Source organism: Oncorhynchus kisutch, linkage group LG19 (genome assembly GCF_002021735.2).
Source record: "Oncorhynchus kisutch isolate 150728-3 linkage group LG19, Okis_V2, whole genome shotgun sequence".
Taxonomy (NCBI): Eukaryota; Metazoa; Chordata; class Actinopteri; order Salmoniformes; family Salmonidae; genus Oncorhynchus; species Oncorhynchus kisutch.
The window spans coordinates 11826863-11846815 of NC_034192.2; the positions used below are offsets into that span (position 1 = coordinate 11826863).

The 19953-nt window shown below is 40.5% G+C and overlaps 1 protein-coding gene across 2 annotated transcripts in view; it reads left to right on the forward strand.

The window, feature by feature from the left end:
* The window catches only part of LOC109910265 (solute carrier organic anion transporter family member 1C1), a 71370-nt gene that overhangs the window by 29828 nt on the left and 21589 nt on the right, over positions 1 to 19953 (forward strand). For both annotated transcript variants that reach the window (XM_020509400.2, XM_031798430.1), the window contains exons 3-4: positions 55 to 196; positions 19733 to 19865. In XM_020509400.2, the coding sequence (XP_020364989.1) occupies positions 55 to 196; positions 19733 to 19865 (275 nt within the window). The remainder of the gene's footprint in view (positions 1 to 54; positions 197 to 19732; positions 19866 to 19953) is intronic.

Genomic DNA, 19953 nt, shown 5'->3' on the forward strand with positions numbered 1-19953 from the left:
TCTCACTTTCTGCCGCCTTCCTTTCTCCTTTCTTTTCCCCCTCATGCTCTTCAGATGTTCCTTGTGGCTCTGTCGTTTGCTTACTTTGCCAAGGCCTTGTCTGGCAGCTACATGAAGAGCACAATAACCCAGCTGGAGAGGCGCTTTGACATCCCCAGTTACCTAACAGGCGTCATCGACGGGAGCTTTGAGATAGGTAAGTAAGTGTCTGCGTCACAGGTCCCCATCCCCCATGTCCTCATCTCGTCCTCACCCCCAGGGCTATTTTGGGCTTCCGTTCTAACCATGTTGTTGTGAAAGAGAATAGATGTGAATGAATGGGTCACCAAGGCCTTCTAGGAAGTCTCATTTATCAGGTGTGTGTGCACAAAAAAACTATCAACCTTGTGTGCACCAGATTTCCCACAAAGGTTAGTATTTATTAATTTTGAACTTGTGGGAAAGTGTACAGCTCAGACCATTCGTACGCACAACTTCTAGTGGCCGATCAATTGTATTGCAAGCAAATGTTGTTCTTATGGGGGAGATGGTGTTTGATGCACGAGAATACTTCATTAAAAAAATTCAAACGTCTGCCTAATGATAAAACAGATGCATTAGATGTTGTTAAGAAGATAGCATAGCAGCATGTAGCCTAATATATTTATTTTATTATTTGGCCTAAATCATAATCATATTGCAGGACATGTCTCTCCTTTTCTGACATGACTGGTTTATTCCCGCTACAGAACAAATATTAGGCTACCATTTATCCAACGCTCATTCAATAGCCAAGCGTGCTCAAAAGTAAATAGACCGGTAGCCTACTTAAAATATTTGACATTATGGGTAGGCTACAGTATTGCTGTGTGGTAAGAGGGCAACATCATAGCCTATTTAATCTCAGAGTCTATACCAAGGAAGGAGATATAAACACAATGATGTACTGATTAACAAAATATTGAACAACAATTTGTGTTTTGATTAGGAGGTGTTGGCTGAAGCATTTACTTCTAAATGGTTTGAATAGACAATCAATCTTGCAGAATGCGCGGCCAGTGTTTGGCTCTCGCTATAGGCGGCATGCAAGTCACTGAAACATATTCTGCCTACACCTTTACAGAAATCTGATCAAACTTACCATTGCACCTTCTTTGAGAAACTGTCATGGCCCAGTTCAAACATCAAATTTCAAATCAAAGTGTATTGGTCACGTACACAGATTTGCAGATGTTACCGCATGTGCAGTGAAATGCTCATGTTTCTAGCAGCGAATGGTGCCGTTTCCCCCTACTGTGGATTCCGTCTCTATGGGTTTGGTTAAGGTAAGGGGTCAATTTTTGTTTATAATTAGTCATTTTGCAGTGTCCTCATAGAGTCTCCTTTCAGCCCAAGCTTTAGGAGTATATAGAAACACCTCTCTACCTCAGGCCTTTCTTTTTTTGGGGGGGGGGGGGGCTAGATCAGCGTTAATAATCCAGACAGATTGTGGCTTCCATCAATGTAATTGTCTGCATAATTTCCAAATTATCACACATAATTTCCAATCCCCCATGTATTTCTTATATGTATATAAAATATACACTACCGGTCAAAAGTTTTAGAAAACCTTCTCATTTAAGGGTTTTTCTTTATTTGTACTATTTTCTACATTGTAGAATAATAGTGAAGATATCAAAACTATAAAATAACACATATGGAGTCATGTAGTAACCAAAAAAGTGTTAAACAAATCAAAATCAATTTTATTTTTGAGATTCTTCAAATAGCCACCCTTTACCTTGATGAGAGTTTTGCACGCTCTTGGCATTCTCTCAAACAGCTGCAGAATGCTGTGGTAGCCATGCTGGTTAAGTATGCCTTGAATTCCAAATAAATCACAGACAGTGTCACCAGCAAACACCATAACACCTCCTACTGCATGCTTTTACGTTGGGAAATACACCATCTCACAAAGACACGGCGGTTGGAGCCAAAAATCTCAAATTTGTACTCATCAGACCAAACAACAAATTTCCACCAGTCGAATGTCCATTGCTCGTATGTCTTCACTATTATTCTACATTGTAGAAATAATACAAATAAAGAAAAACCCTTGAATGAGTTGGTCTTCTAAAACTTTTGACCGGTAGTGTGTGTGTGTGTGTATATATATATATATTTTTTTTTATATATATATTTTTTCCTTTATTTATTTTCTCCTAACCCTAGCATCCTTCCCCTAATTGGAGTAAACTAATGGAGAACAACACTTGGGCTTCTACTTCCAGCTTATACATACTATATGCATTTTACGGACACAGTACATTTTACAATAGTTATCTTTTGTTTGTTTTCAGTCCCATCCTTCGGCTACCCCCAACCCCTCCCATCTATCCCCGAAGACCATCTGAAATTGATTTCTATTTGCCATATATTCTCCAACTGTGCTGTTTCACAAAAGTTCTGAACCTGAACTCAACAAAAAAAGAAACGTCCTCTCACTGTCAACTGCGTTTATTTTCAGCAAACTTAACATATGTAAAAATGTTTGAACATAACAAGATTCAACAACTGAGACATAAACTGAAGTTCCACAGACATGTGACTAACAGAAATGGAATAATGTGTCCCTGAACAAATGGGGGGTCAAAATCAAAAGTAACAGTCAGTATCTGGTGTGGTCACAACATGCATTAAGTACTGCAGTGCATCTCCTCCTCATGGACTGCACCAGATTTGCCAGTTCTTGCAAGTTCCCGGACATTTCTGTGGGGAATGGCCCTAGCCCTCACCCTCCGATCCAATAGGTCCCATACATGCTCAATGGGATTGAGATCCGGGCTCTTTGCTGGCCATGACAGAACACTGACATTCCTGTCTTGCAGGAAATCAGGCACAGAACGAGCAGTATTGCTGGTGGCATTGTCATGCTGGAGGGTCATGTCAGGATGAGCCTGCAGGAATGGTACCACATGAGGGAGGAGGATGTCTTCCCTGTGACGCACAGCGTTGAGATTGCCTGCAATGACAACAAGCTCAGTTCGATGATGCTGTGACACACCGCCCCAGACCATGACGGACACTCCCCCTCCAAATGGATCACGCTCCAGAGTGCAGGCCTTGGTGTAATGCTCATTCCTTCGATGATAAACGCGAATCCAACCATCATCCTTGGTGAGACAAAACCGTGACTCATCAGTGAAGACCACTTTTTGCAAGTCCTGTCTGGTCCAGCGACTCCAGTGATGCTTACAACAGGCCTACAAGCAGACAGTCTGAGCACTGATGGAGGGATTGTGCGTTCCTGGTGAAACTCGGGCAGTTTTTGTTGCCATCCTGTACCTGTCCCACAGGTGTAATGTTGTTATGATAATTTCGTTATCAATGTTCATTAACTTCAAGTAATCTACTCAGTCTGCAATCCAGAGTTTGTAAGATTCTGGTTGAATAAAACAGACAAGAGTCCCAGCTTACAATAGTCAAAATGTTTATTCACGAGAGTACTCTGAAGTCCATTATACAAAGACTTCCATTTTATACCTTGCTCCTTACTTACGCACATACTTCCACACAAACAGTAGGTATCCTACGCACATACATACACACAAACAGTAGGTGAGTTGTATCCTTCTCCAGAGTTCTCACCACTGTATATCACTACCCAGCCGACAGTTCCATTCCCCCGAGATTATGGAAACCTTGAGAAGTACTCCCTGTCCTATCATAAGTTTCTCAGAGTTCTAGCCAGGTTGGGTCAAACACAGTTTAATTGTTCTCTGTATTTTCTTAGGCACATGTATTTCTCTCCCTTACATGTCTCTACTGAGCCTAGTTGGACTTACATTTAATACTTTAATTATTCTTTATACATGAATACATTTACATTTATACTTATACATAAACTATAATCCCTAATAGTTAGGTTTCAGGGTAGAACTATTTAATCATTATCTTTAGAAATATAAATGATTTTATCAATCCACCCTTAATGACTAAATAATACACACTGATATATCAAACACTATATGGAAAAATACGTTATACAAGAATAAACCAAACCAATACCTGTATTTACATTCAATACTCATCAATGACTGTTCTAGGCCTATGTCCAATTATAACTCTTCCTGTTAGGATTTTCATCATAATCTTCATGAAAGGAACCGTCTGTCTAAACATTGAAGATAGTATCATCTAACATTGGCTGCTCGTGGTTAAAAGAAACGGAGCCTGGAGATCTGTATTCATCCTCCCACTGGTCGGAGCTCGGAATCCTCCCACTGGTCCGTATCTCACCATTTGTTGCGTCATTGACCTCTCCAGAGTCCTGGAAATGAGACATTGCATACACAGAGTCAAACAACAGCCACATAATTCCAACACAGTCATACAGGTGAAGGTTGCCCACAACACAGTGATTATGACATTTGTCCATTTCCCAAACATACTGTCAAACCAATTTGTTAGAGAATTATCCACCCCAGAGTTCTCTGCTAATTCGTAAGCTAACGTGGTTAAACCAGCTAGGGCCTTGGTCACTGATCCGTCTGGAGCTGTGTTATCGGGGATAAAAGTACAACATTCTAATCCGAATATCACACACACCCCTCCCTTCTCAGCCAGTAGCATATCCAATGCTATTCTATTCTGCCCTACCATCAAACTAGTTGCAGCTGTTTGTTCTGCTAACCCTTTTATCGCATCTCTAGTATAGTTGATGAAACACTGTTGGTTATAGTAGATATCATTTATCCAATCTACATTTTTATTGAGAGTTGACCACCAGAAGATGCTTGATTCCAATCCAGACAATATCTGATTTTTAGCTTTGAACTCATCAGGCACCCCCTTGGAACCCCAATGCTATCAATGTAAACTCTATTGTCAAAGGACCCTGACGGAGCACTCCTTATCTCTCTTGGCACTAGGTCTTTGTCTGATAAGCGTGAAGGGCATGCCTAACTGTACTAATGCACAAATACCGGTCCAATTTGTAGGCAGGTTAGGCCACAGCTTCATACCTCCACACAACCACCAGACATCCGCTCTAGGCCTTTTTATCTTACTAAAGTCCTCGGAACTCAACCTACCAGTCAGGTCCCTCATTGTCTCGTAGGTTGTAACATTCTCTGTTCTATTGCATGTTCTTACTTCCCCTACGTTCCGTCCGTGTGTGTTGTATCGAGCCATACAATAATGGTTTCCTCCTGCAACTGTGAAAGGGGGAAGTCTGGATGTAATGTGCACATGAGGATACAGATAATGCAGATCAGTGCAATTGTCATTGTCTGGCTTCCATGCCTTCATGAACAGCTTTACCATACAGGCCATTCCCCTGGCTGAAGTAATTCCATTGAGTGGAAAGGGGATGGTTGTCAACTGAGGTTTGGCTGTGGCGCAGGCATAACATTCTTCTTTAGCTACTGATCTAGCTGTATACTGAATCCATTCCAACCATAGGTTGGAATCCCCAAACCCAGTCTCCACCTCAATCACTTCCTTAAGATCTTTCATCTGAACTATCCGCACCGGTCCTTGGCTCTGGATGACTACATCCGTTTTGTAAGGGGAACTGCTTGGACTCTGACTGGCCGTACAACTATCACCGGCTCTAACCTCTGCTACCCGGAATGGTACCGTAGTGTCGACCGAAACCTGGTCAAAACTAACATACCATAACCCGAGATCCTCTTTCTTTATATTTCTAATGGTAATTCGTACCTTTATGCAATACTTCCCTTGCTCCGGATTACAGTCAAAAACCCTCACCTTTACTATACTCAATCTGTTTCCATATTGGGTGTGTGAATTTACATAGCCTTCTCTCTCTGTGTGAGCTATGACCTGATTCCATGAATTACACGGGGACCTGCACAGATATCTTCCATAAAGGCCCATAGTCAGAGACCCCATTTGGTCTACATAGAACTCACCTGAGACATCCTTTCCTTGCTCTACTCTCACTTCCTTTTTACCCAGATTAACCTTTATACTTATTTTCCACCATAATTTGCAAATAATTTCATTAAAAATACTACAATGTGATTTTCTGGATTTGTTTTCTCATTTTGTCTGTCATAGTTGAAGTGTACCTATGATGAAAATTACAGGCCTCTCTCATCTTTTTAAGTGGGAGAACTTGCACAATTCGTGGCTGACTAAATACTTTTTTGCCCCACTGTATCTAAACAATGACTTAGGTAGTATGGGCAACTTATCCTTGTACCAAATCTCTTCTGAATCCCTCTATTCCTGTCTTAGGATGTGCGAGTCCTTCTAATGCCCTTGCTACATTCCTCTGTGTCCATGCCCTATAGACTTCTATCGTGTCTGGTTATGTTCCGTCCCCAGCTCTGGGGTTGGGTAAGGTTATGAGTGGGAATTGGGGTATCTTCTCATCGTTATCTAACTACTCTGTGTCACTTCTATCTTCTCTCTATCCTGGCTTATTATGAGATTCTAACCTTCGTAACACTCCAGGTCTCCTGCTCCTCATTCCCAGTCTCTCCCTCTCATTCTCCTCAAATTCCTTCTGCTCTCTCTCTATCTTGCTCACCCCCCCCCCCCCTCCTAATACTCCCAAACCATCAAGGTCACCATAGGGCTCAGCATAGTGTGGGGGAGCCCTTCTCCATCTGCCTTTTCTACTATCTGTCTGTTGCTCTTTCTTATAACAGTAAGTATCAAATATGGGTTGTTTCTAAATATTGTCTCCCTGTCTGCACTCATGGATATTTAGAAAATTCAACATGTCAAATTCAACATGTCAATGGTAGTAAGTAGTAATCTCTAAGATTATTACTAAATTGATCAAGTTTATCTCGATACCCTCAATGCTCCTGAATCACCACAGATGTCATATATCCCTGTCCTGTTGGCTCAGAATATGTTAGGTGCCTCCTAAGAAGAGGTAGGTGCAGGCGTCAGGAGCAGGAGAGAAAGGAATTTCCAGTGGCACAGTCTTTTATATTATAAAGTCCCAACCCAACAACAATAGGTGGGGAAACACACCCCAACGAAGTCGCCACACATAGGGAAAATCACAAAACACACGGAGGAGAAACCTCTACTCCTAAAACAGTACCAACGGTACAACGACTGTGAGAAAAAAAAACCTGTGGCGCAAACACGTACCCCTAACAGAGCAAACACAGCAAATAATCCCGCTCAAAGACTAGCAGGCAGCGGAACCCACCGGAATTAACTAATAGGATACAGGTGTAACCAAAAACAGACAGACACAAACTAAAAGGAAAAATGGATCGGTGGCAGCTAGTAGGCCAGCGACGACGACCACCGAGCACCGCCCGACCAGGGAGAGGAGCCACCTTCGGTGGAAGTCGTGACAGAATATGTCCTAAATACTTAACATAAGTCTACCATTATTAAACTTATTCTTGCTAACTAACTTTATAATCCTGTTCAACAACAAAATATAATAATACTATTATATCAATTTCACAGCCTTGTTGTGTTAAATTTCTTACACTGCATACAACAACAGCTGATTACCTAAGGGAGAGTAAAACTTAGGTAATGTATAAAAATACTACTACAGGTCAAAAGATGTAATAACATTTCAAATGACATAATCAGATCAAAATCACTACTAAGAAAAAATATTGTACTCTTATGGTCATAGGAATATAGACTTAAGTAAGCCTACCCTCAGTCAAAGGCTATGCCCTTTTCTTTCTTCTCATTGGTTCAAATTACAAATATGTCAAAGAACTATAAACTCCATCATAATTACCAATTACACAAATTACCTTAAAATCAGTATTACAAATTATCTTAAATTCATTATCCAAATGGCCTTCCCATGAGGCTGATCAGACCACACAGGAAAGCCATGAAAGAGGTCAAAAGTCATACCACCCTTTCAAAGAAGTGTTTCTAACTCTATTAGACAAATTAAAGAAAAACCGTCAAACATTTTCTACATGTTGTATCCCAGGTTCCCAGAACATTCCTTTATCAAAAGAATTCACGTGTTTAATTAAAATAAAAATTCCAAACGTGTGTGTGTGTGTGTGTGTGTGTGTGTGTGTGTGTGTACCCCTTTAAGATATCGAGGCTCTAAGAAAAATGGAAATCTCCTCAAACCCAAATGCGATTCCTAGGTTAAAAACAAACAACATTTCCAGGCCTTTTCAATTTGGTAGAAATATGCCTCGATCTCACTCGCTCCCTTCAAGATTACAGCCCCAGAAAACATTCCAAAGAGAGTCAATGAAGCACTCCTTTTCCCAGAAAAAAAACCTCAACCACTTGGTCAGCATTTCATTATACTACACCAATTCAGAAACCCAGAAGTTGACCACAAACAAAACCTAATAATAATGATACTTCCATTGTACTCCCTCCAATCATTAGTTTTAAATTCCCTCAATGGTTATTTGTACTTAATTGAACATGCGCTACCCTTGGATACAATACTGTACTTCAAATCTATGAAATTCCCCTAATTAACATATTTCTTGACTGATTTTGCCCAAGCCTGCTTTACAACATTAAAACCCATTCAGTCTGTCTGCAACCAGTCTCAAAAAGTGCTTGATAGGAAGGCCCATAGCCATCATCACTGTTACATTCTCAAAGAGCTTGAGCTCCTGAATTAGAAAAATCTTATGCAATACACTGACGTATGTCTTGTATTCAAAATTCGAAATGTGCAGGCTCCCCCTCCACTCAGTACATTTGTTGAACAGAAAACCCAAACCTTATGGCAGCAGATCCACAAGGCCCGCAATGAGAGATGACTGTATAGTTCCCTTAAGGAAAAGCACCTTCAGTCAATCTGCTTTTGTTCTACGTAATGGAAACAGATCATAATGTTAGAATACATTAACTTCCTGCTCAAATTTACTGGTGTTACCGAAACAATATAACCAGAAAAACACAATAGTCAGAAACTATCAAGAATCGTAAAAGTTTTAACTATTCAGACCTGAATCACTTACAGCCAAATATAGCCCAGCGAGCATGACTAACTCACCTATTCTTTCCAGTAGGTGAAAATATAACCCCTACTCAAACAACGTTCTGCCTTACCTCTATCGTAAAATTAAAACACATTTTTCAACTTCCTCTTCTCTTTCAGCTTCACACTTATGAAATGTCCAAGACTTAAAAGTAACATGCTACATAAACTATAATCCCTATTTTCAGGGTAGAATTATTTACTCATTATCTTTAAACATATAAATTGTATTATTCACGCAGATGAGCAGGGACCCTGGGCATCTTCTTTCTTTTGGTGTTTTTCAGGTTCAGTTGAAAGGCCTCTTTAGTGTCCTAAGTTTTCATAACTGTGACCTTAATTGCCTACCGTCTGTAAGCTGTTAGTGTCTTAACAACCATTCCACAGGTGCTTGTTCATTAATTGTTTATGGTTCATTGAACAAGCATGGGAAGCCGTGTTTAAACCCTTTACAATGAAGATCTGTGAAGTTATTTGGATTTTTACAAATTCTCTTTGTAAGACAGGGTCCTGAAAAAGGGACGTTTCTTTTTTTGCTAAGTTAAAAATACATATTTTTACTCCCACCCTTCAGCTCACCTCAAGGGCCTTTCTGTATAGAGTAGACGGAAACCAGGATGCGATGTGTGCCTCTTGTCATGGCTCCAATGCCCCCAACCACAGGGAGAGATAAAAGTGCTGAAGCAACTCAGGAGAGCTCCATAGACTAGCCTCAAAGGCCTTTTGGTATTTAACAACTCTCTAATAGCAGGATGTACTCTGTGCCTCTTGAAGTGCTCAAATCATAGAGACGTATCCCTTTTGGTAAACCCTTAGTAACAAACGAAGCAGTTATTCTAGTCCACACAGTATTCTAAGTGAATGAAGGAAAATACAACACACTCACAATCAGAGAGCAGTGAGTTCAGTTTTTTTCAGCATAATAGCATAATAGCTCGGCCAATCTACATTTTTATTGAGAGTTGACCACCAGAAGATGCTTGATTCCAATCCAGACAATATCTGATTTTTAGCTTTGAACTCATCAGGCACCCCCTTGGAACCCCAATGCTATCAATGTAAACTCTATTGTCAAAGGACCCTGACGGAGCACTCCTTATCTCTCTTGGCACTAGGTCTTTGTCTGATAAGCGTGAAGGGCATGCCTAACTGTACTAATGCACAAATACCGGTCCAATTTGTAGGCAGGTTAGGCCACAGCTTCATACCTCCACACAACCACCAGACATCCGCTCTAGGCCTTTTTATCTTACTAAAGTCCTCGGAACTCAACCTACCAGTCAGGTCCCTCATTGTCTCGTAGGTTGTAACATTCTCTGTTCTATTGCATGTTCTTACTTCCCCTACGTTCCGTCCGTGTGTGTTGTATCGAGCCATACAATAATGGTTTCCTCCTGCAACTGTGAAAGGGGGAAGTCTGGATGTAATGTGCACATGAGGATACAGATAATGCAGATCAGTGCAATTGTCATTGTCTGGCTTCCATGCCTTCATGAACAGCTTTACCATACAGGCCATTCCCCTGGCTGAAGTAATTCCATTGAGTGGAAAGGGGATGGTTGTCAACTGAGGTTTGGCTGTGGCGCAGGCATAACATTCTTCTTTAGCTACTGATCTAGCTGTATACTGAATCCATTCCAACCATAGGTTGGAATCCCCAAACCCAGTCTCCACCTCAATCACTTCCTTAAGATCTTTCATCTGAACTATCCGCACCGGTCCTTGGCTCTGGATGACTACATCCGTTTTGTAAGGGGAACTGCTTGGACTCTGACTGGCCGTACAACTATCACCGGCTCTAACCTCTGCTACCCGGAATGGTACCGTAGTGTCGACCGAAACCTGGTCAAAACTAACATACCATAACCCGAGATCCTCTTTCTTTATATTTCTAATGGTAATTCGTACCTTTATGCAATACTTCCCTTGCTCCGGATTACAGTCAAAAACCCTCACCTTTACTATACTCAATCTGTTTCCATATTGGGTGTGTGAATTTACATAGCCTTCTCTCTCTGTGTGAGCTATGACCTGATTCCATGAATTACACGGGGACCTGCACAGATATCTTCCATAAAGGCCCATAGTCAGAGACCCCATTTGGTCTACATAGAACTCACCTGAGACATCCTTTCCTTGCTCTACTCTCACTTCCTTTTTACCCAGATTAACCTTTATACTTATTTTCCACCATAATTTGCAAATAATTTCATTAAAAATACTACAATGTGATTTTCTGGATTTGTTTTCTCATTTTGTCTGTCATAGTTGAAGTGTACCTATGATGAAAATTACAGGCCTCTCTCATCTTTTTAAGTGGGAGAACTTGCACAATTCGTGGCTGACTAAATACTTTTTTGCCCCACTGTATCTAAACAATGACTTAGGTAGTATGGGCAACTTATCCTTGTACCAAATCTCTTCTGAATCCCTCTATTCCTGTCTTAGGATGTGCGAGTCCTTCTAATGCCCTTGCTACATTCCTCTGTGTCCATGCCCTATAGACTTCTATCGTGTCTGGTTATGTTCCGTCCCCAGCTCTGGGGTTGGGTAAGGTTATGAGTGGGAATTGGGGTATCTTCTCATCGTTATCTAACTACTCTGTGTCACTTCTATCTTCTCTCTATCCTGGCTTATTATGAGATTCTAACCTTCGTAACACTCCAGGTCTCCTGCTCCTCATTCCCAGTCTCTCCCTCTCATTCTCCTCAAATTCCTTCTGCTCTCTCTCTATCTTGCTCACCCCCCCCCCCCCCCTCCTAATACTCCCAAACCATCAAGGTCACCATAGGGCTCAGCATAGTGTGGGGGAGCCCTTCTCCATCTGCCTTTTCTACTATCTGTCTGTTGCTCTTTCTTATAACAGTAAGTATCAAATATGGGTTGTTTCTAAATATTGTCTCCCTGTCTGCACTCATGGATATTTAGAAAATTCAACATGTCAAATTCAACATGTCAATGGTAGTAAGTAGTAATCTCTAAGATTATTACTAAATTGATCAAGTTTATCTCGATACCCTCAATGCTCCTGAATCACCACAGATGTCATATATCCCTGTCCTGTTGGCTCAGAATATGTTAGGTGCCTCCTAAGAAGAGGTAGGTGCAGGCGTCAGGAGCAGGAGAGAAAGGAATTTCCAGTGGCACAGTCTTTTATATTATAAAGTCCCAACCCAACAACAATAGGTGGGGAAACACACCCCAACGAAGTCGCCACACATAGGGAAAATCACAAAACACACGGAGGAGAAACCTCTACTCCTAAAACAGTACCAACGGTACAACGACTGTGAGAAAAAAAAACCTGTGGCGCAAACACGTACCCCTAACAGAGCAAACACAGCAAATAATCCCGCTCAAAGACTAGCAGGCAGCGGAACCCACCGGAATTAACTAATAGGATACAGGTGTAACCAAAAACAGACAGACACAAACTAAAAGGAAAAATGGATCGGTGGCAGCTAGTAGGCCAGCGACGACGACCACCGAGCACCGCCCGACCAGGGAGAGGAGCCACCTTCGGTGGAAGTCGTGACAGAATATGTCCTAAATACTTAACATAAGTCTACCATTATTAAACTTATTCTTGCTAACTAACTTTATAATCCTGTTCAACAACAAAATATAATAATACTATTATATCAATTTCACAGCCTTGTTGTGTTAAATTTCTTACACTGCATACAACAACAGCTGATTACCTAAGGGAGAGTAAAACTTAGGTAATGTATAAAAATACTACTACAGGTCAAAAGATGTAATAACATTTCAAATGACATAATCAGATCAAAATCACTACTAAGAAAAAATATTGTACTCTTATGGTCATAGGAATATAGACTTAAGTAAGCCTACCCTCAGTCAAAGGCTATGCCCTTTTCTTTCTTCTCATTGGTTCAAATTACAAATATGTCAAAGAACTATAAACTCCATCATAATTACCAATTACACAAATTACCTTAAAATCAGTATTACAAATTATCTTAAATTCATTATCCAAATGGCCTTCCCATGAGGCTGATCAGACCACACAGGAAAGCCATGAAAGAGGTCAAAAGTCATACCACCCTTTCAAAGAAGTGTTTCTAACTCTATTAGACAAATTAAAGAAAAACCGTCAAACATTTTCTACATGTTGTATCCCAGGTTCCCAGAACATTCCTTTATCAAAAGAATTCACGTGTTTAATTAAAATAAAAATTCCAAACGTGTGTGTGTGTGTGTGTGTGTGTGTGTGTGTGTACCCCTTTAAGATATCGAGGCTCTAAGAAAAATGGAAATCTCCTCAAACCCAAATGCGATTCCTAGGTTAAAAACAAACAACATTTCCAGGCCTTTTCAATTTGGTAGAAATATGCCTCGATCTCACTCGCTCCCTTCAAGATTACAGCCCCAGAAAACATTCCAAAGAGAGTCAATGAAGCACTCCTTTTCCCAGAAAAAAAACCTCAACCACTTGGTCAGCATTTCATTATACTACACCAATTCAGAAACCCAGAAGTTGACCACAAACAAAACCTAATAATAATGATACTTCCATTGTACTCCCTCCAATCATTAGTTTTAAATTCCCTCAATGGTTATTTGTACTTAATTGAACATGCGCTACCCTTGGATACAATACTGTACTTCAAATCTATGAAATTCCCCTAATTAACATATTTCTTGACTGATTTTGCCCAAGCCTGCTTTACAACATTAAAACCCATTCAGTCTGTCTGCAACCAGTCTCAAAAAGTGCTTGATAGGAAGGCCCATAGCCATCATCACTGTTACATTCTCAAAGAGCTTGAGCTCCTGAATTAGAAAAATCTTATGCAATACACTGACGTATGTCTTGTATTCAAAATTCGAAATGTGCAGGCTCCCCCTCCACTCAGTACATTTGTTGAACAGAAAACCCAAACCTTATGGCAGCAGATCCACAAGGCCCGCAATGAGAGATGACTGTATAGTTCCCTTAAGGAAAAGCACCTTCAGTCAATCTGCTTTTGTTCTACGTAATGGAAACAGATCATAATGTTAGAATACATTAACTTCCTGCTCAAATTTACTGGTGTTACCGAAACAATATAACCAGAAAAACACAATAGTCAGAAACTATCAAGAATCGTAAAAGTTTTAACTATTCAGACCTGAATCACTTACAGCCAAATATAGCCCAGCGAGCATGACTAACTCACCTATTCTTTCCAGTAGGTGAAAATATAACCCCTACTCAAACAACGTTCTGCCTTACCTCTATCGTAAAATTAAAACACATTTTTCAACTTCCTCTTCTCTTTCAGCTTCACACTTATGAAATGTCCAAGACTTAAAAGTAACATGCTACATAAACTATAATCCCTATTTTCAGGGTAGAATTATTTACTCATTATCTTTAAACATATAAATTGTATTATTCACGCAGATGAGCAGGGACCCTGGGCATCTTCTTTCTTTTGGTGTTTTTCAGGTTCAGTTGAAAGGCCTCTTTAGTGTCCTAAGTTTTCATAACTGTGACCTTAATTGCCTACCGTCTGTAAGCTGTTAGTGTCTTAACAACCATTCCACAGGTGCTTGTTCATTAATTGTTTATGGTTCATTGAACAAGCATGGGAAGCCGTGTTTAAACCCTTTACAATGAAGATCTGTGAAGTTATTTGGATTTTTACAAATTCTCTTTGTAAGACAGGGTCCTGAAAAAGGGACGTTTCTTTTTTTGCTAAGTTAAAAATACATATTTTTACTCCCACCCTTCAGCTCACCTCAAGGGCCTTTCTGTATAGAGTAGACGGAAACCAGGATGCGATGTGTGCCTCTTGTCATGGCTCCAATGCCCCCAACCACAGGGAGAGATAAAAGTGCTGAAGCAACTCAGGAGAGCTCCATAGACTAGCCTCAAAGGCCTTTTGGTATTTAACAACTCTCTAATAGCAGGATGTACTCTGTGCCTCTTGAAGTGCTCAAATCATAGAGACGTATCCCTTTTGGTAAACCCTTAGTAACAAACGAAGCAGTTATTCTAGTCCACACAGTATTCTAAGTGAATGAAGGAAAATACAACACACTCACAATCAGAGAGCAGTGAGTTCAGTTTTTTTCAGCATAATAGCTCTCAGCACAAAAAAAAAGTTATTTTCCGTAAGAAATATTTTGAACTAATGCAGGGCACAATTACTCTTTAATACCCTCTACAGGATTGGTGGGTCTCCCGTGGGACATTTGAGCTAATGTAGGCTAATGCGATTAGCATGAGGTTGTAAATAACAAGGAAATCAGGCACATTTTTGCAGTCTTGATACAACATTTCTAACAGAAATGCAAAGGTTCATTGGATCAGTCTAAAACGTTGCACATACACTGCTGCTATCCCTGCTTCAGGTCCTGAGCTACAGACAGTTAGATTTGGGTATGTCATTTTAGGCGAAAATGATTAACTATCTGGCCTTTCCAAGTGCTAGGTTGGCCTTAGTCAGAGAACAGTTATTTCAGGAGTTTAGACATTCTACAACAGGTTTCTGAAGTGGGACTTTCCAAACCCAGCACACTGGGAGAATAGCCTACTCACTCCTCTTAATAATGAGAGCTGATGGAGGTTCTTAAGGAATGGACGTCATCCCTCCATCCTTGAAAAACAACAATTGGTTCAATCATGAAATGGCTGCTTTTGTTTTACCTCATTAAAGTCTTTATTGCCCACTGCTCTCCTCCACTACCCAATTTTCTCTCTCTCTAAGTTTATAACTCTCTCGCTCTTTCTTTCCCTAACTTTCCCTCTCTCTCCTCTATCAACTTCCCCCCCTCTTTTTCTCTCTCTCTCTCTCTCGCTCTCTCTCTCTCACACACACCCCCACCCCTCTCTCTCACTCTACCCCAAACCCCGCTCTCCCCTCTCTCTATCCAGGCCACGGCACAGTAATTCAATTCGGTCATTCGATTTGGAGGGTTCTTCTTTTCTTATGATCCAATTTGTAAGCATTACCAACGGAGTGAATGTGAAAATGGATTCCAAATGGTCACCTTCTGGTGATTTGCAGGAAGTGCAAGGAGGGTTGTGATTGGTTAGGTTGCCTACTATGCCAATTTCTCTGTATTAAATGGGCTATGACTTTAAAACTAGCAGAGATCCAACTCTGGAACTTTGATATACCCATAGACACCTTTACGTTTTCCAAAATGTTGTTACGTTACAGCCTTATTCTAAAAAGGATTACGTTTTTTAAAATCCTGAGCAATCTACACACAATACCCCATAATCAAAAGTGAAAACAGTTTTTTTTTTATGTTTGCAAATGTATAAATATAAAAAACAGAAATACCTTATATACATAAGTATTCAGACCCTTTGCTATGAGACTCGAAATTGAGCTCAGGTGCATCCTGTTTCCATTGATCATCCTTGAGAGGTTTCTACAACTTCATTTGAGTCTACTTGTGGTAAATTCAATTGATTGAACATGATTTGGAAAGGCACACACCTCTCTATATAAGGTCCCACAGTTGACAGTGCAAAAACCAAGCCACGAGGTCGAAGGAATTGTCTGTAAGAGCACCGAGACAAGTTTGTGTCAAGGCAGAGATCTGGGGAAGGGTACCACAAAATGTTATTGAAGGTCCCCAAGAACACAATGGCCTCAATCATTATTTAACTAGGCAAGTCAGTTAAGAACAAATTCTTATTTACATTGACGGCCTAGGGCAGAGCGACAGCTTTTTACCTTGTCAGCTCCGGGATTTGATCTAGCAACCTTTTGGTTACTGGCCCAATGCTCTAACCACTAGGCTACCAGCCGCCCCTTAAGTGGAAGAAGTTTGGAACCATCAAGACTCTTCCTAGAGCTGGCCGCCCGGCCAAACTGAGCAATAGCGGGAAAAGGGCCATGGTCAGGGAGGTGACCAAGAACCCAATTGTCACTCTGATAGTGCTCTAGAGTTCCTCTGTGGAGATGGGAGAAGCTTCCAGAAGGACAACCATCTCGGCAGTACTCCATCAATCACGCCTTTATGGTAGAGTGGCCAGACAGAAGCCACTCCTCAGTAAAAGACACATGACAGCCCGCTTGGAGGTAGACAAACGACACCTAAAGACAAGATTCTCTGGTCTGATGAAACCATGATTGAACTCTTTGGCCTGAATGCCAAGCGTCACGTCTGGAGGAAACCTGGCACCATCCCTACGCTGAAGCATGGTGGTGGCAGCATCATGTTGTGGGGATGTTTTTCAGCGGCAGGGACTGGAAGATTAGTCAGGATCGAGGCAAAGTACAGAGAGATCCTTGTTGAAAACCTGCTACATAGTGCTCAGGACCTAAGACTGGGGCAAAGGTTCACCTTCCAACAGGACAACGACCCTAACCACACAGCCAAGACAATGCAGGAGTGGCTTTAAGACAAGTCTTTGAATGTCCTTGAGTGGCTCAGCTAGAGTCCGGACTTGAACCCAATCGAACATCTCTGGAGAGACCTGAAAATAGCTGTGCAGCAACGCTCAACCATCCAACCTGACAGAACTTGAGAGGATCTGCAGAGAGGAATGAGAGAAACTCCCCAAATACAGGTGTGCTAAGCTTGTAGCGTCATACCCAACAAGACTTGAGGCTGAATACTTATGTAAATGTGATATTTCAGTTTTTCTTTTTTCTTTTTAATGCATTAATACATGTGTGTAGTTTGATGAAGGAAAAACAAACATTTAATCAATATTAGAATAAGGCTGTAACGTAACAAAATGTGGAAAAAGTCAAGGGGTCTGAATACATTCCGAATGAACTGTATATTATTTACAACAATATATTGAAACATTTGCCAAATACATTGTCAGTTCATTCGGAAAATACATGTTTATATTTTTCTATTTTATTATATTATTGAAAAAATGTGTTGTTATTGAAATCAAAATACTACTCATATTACAGAGCAAGCGGTAAAGCTTCATATGACACCAAATTCTGCTTTGTAGCACCTACAGATGAGACATTATGGAGTCTTAAGGGAGGCCAAAATGTCAGAAATATGCCAAGTTTGATTCATTATTTCTCAATTATGTTTTTAGATACAAATTTCAAATATATGTCAACAATTTGTCCTTTTTTCTGCGTTTCATGAGGAATCACTCTGTAGTGGGAATTAGGAAACCAAAGGTGCCACTATTTTGTAACTCACCATGGCAACACACTTACAGTTGAAGTCGGACGTTTACATACACCTTAGCAAAAATACATTTAAACTCAGTTTTTCACAATTCCTGACATTTGATCCTAGTAAGAATTCCCTGTTTTAGGTCAGTTAGGATCACCACTTTATTTTAAGAATGTGAAATGTCAGAAAAATAGTAGAGAATGATTTATTTCAGCCTTTATTTCTTTCATCACATTCCCAGTGTGTGAGAAGTTTACATACACTCAATTCGTATTTGGTAGCATTGCCTTTAAATTGTTTAACTTGGGTCAAACGTTTCGGGTAGCCTTCCACAAGCGTCCCACAATAAGTTGGGTGAATTTTGGCTCATTCCTCCTGACAGAGCTGGTGTAACTGAGTCAGGCTTTTTGTTCTCCTTGCTCGCACATGCCTTTTCAGTTCTGTCCAAAATGTTTATTTTGGATTGAGGTCAGGGCTTTGTGATGGCCACTCCAATACCTTGACTTTCTTGTCCTTAAGCCATTTTGCCACAACTTTGGAAGTATGCTTGGGGTCATTGTCTATTTGGAAGACCCGTTTGCGACCAAGCTTTAACTTCCTGACTGATGTCTTGAGATGTTGCTTCAATATATCCACATAATTTTCCTTTCTCATGAAGCCATCTATTTTGTGAAGTGCATGATGCTACCACCCCGTGCTTCACGGTTGGGATGGTGTTGTTCTGCTTGCAAGCCTCCTGCTTTTTCTTCCAAACATAACAATGCTCATTATTGCCAAACAGTTCTATTTTTGTTCATCTCTAGGAGACAGAACGCGTCTCCTTCCTGAGCGGTATAACGGCTGCGTGGTCCCATGGTGTTTATACTTGCGTACTGTTATTTGTACAGATGAACGTAGTACCTTCAGGCATTTGGAAATTACTCCCAAGGATGAACCATACTTGTGGCGGTCTATAATTTGTTTTCCTGAGGTATAATTTGTTTTTCTTTTGATGTTCCCATGATGTCAAGCAAAGAGGCACTGAGTTTGAAGGTGGGTCTTGAAATACATCCACAGGTACACCTCCAATTGACTCAAATGATGTCAATTAGCCTATCAGAAGCTTCTAAAGCCATTACATAATTTTCTGGAATTTTCCAAGCTGTTTAAAGACAGTCAACTTAGTGTATGTAAACTTCTGACCAACTGGAATTGTGATACAGTGAATTATAAGTGAAATAATCTGTCTGTATACAATTGTTGGAAAAATTATGTGTCATGCACAAAGTAGATGTCCTAACCGACTTGCCAAAACTATAGTTTGTTAACAAGAAATTTGTGGAGTGGTTGAAAAATGAGTTTTAATGACTCCAACCTAAGTGTATGTAAATTTCTGACTTCAACTGTACATCATTTAGAGGAATTGGGCATTGTGATTGTGAATAAATCGAAGCAGACCATTGTGTCAGAGCAGGAGTCAGTTCCATGTCAACTCGACAATTCAAGAATCCATTCAGGAACGGAATCTAAATAGAGTTGTAACTAGAATAACTCTATTTGAAAATACATTTCACTTTTGAAATTTCTAAATTGAATCTCGATTCATCAGATTTGTCAATTTGAGAATTTAAATGGCAGCTAAGAACAGTCAAATTCTGTGTCTGGTCTGTCTGTCTGTCGCCCTACCAGGTAACCTGTTGGTGATAGCATTCGTGAGTTACTTTGGTGCAAAGCTGCATCGGCCCAAGATCATAGCCATGGGCTGTGTACTGATGGCCATGGGAACATTCATCATCGCTCTGCCACACTTCCTCATCGGACGGTGAGGTTTTACAGACTTTTATTTTGAAGGAGGATTAACTTACAATGCTTGCGTTTCCAGCTTCCTTTTCAAATAAAATGTTATCACA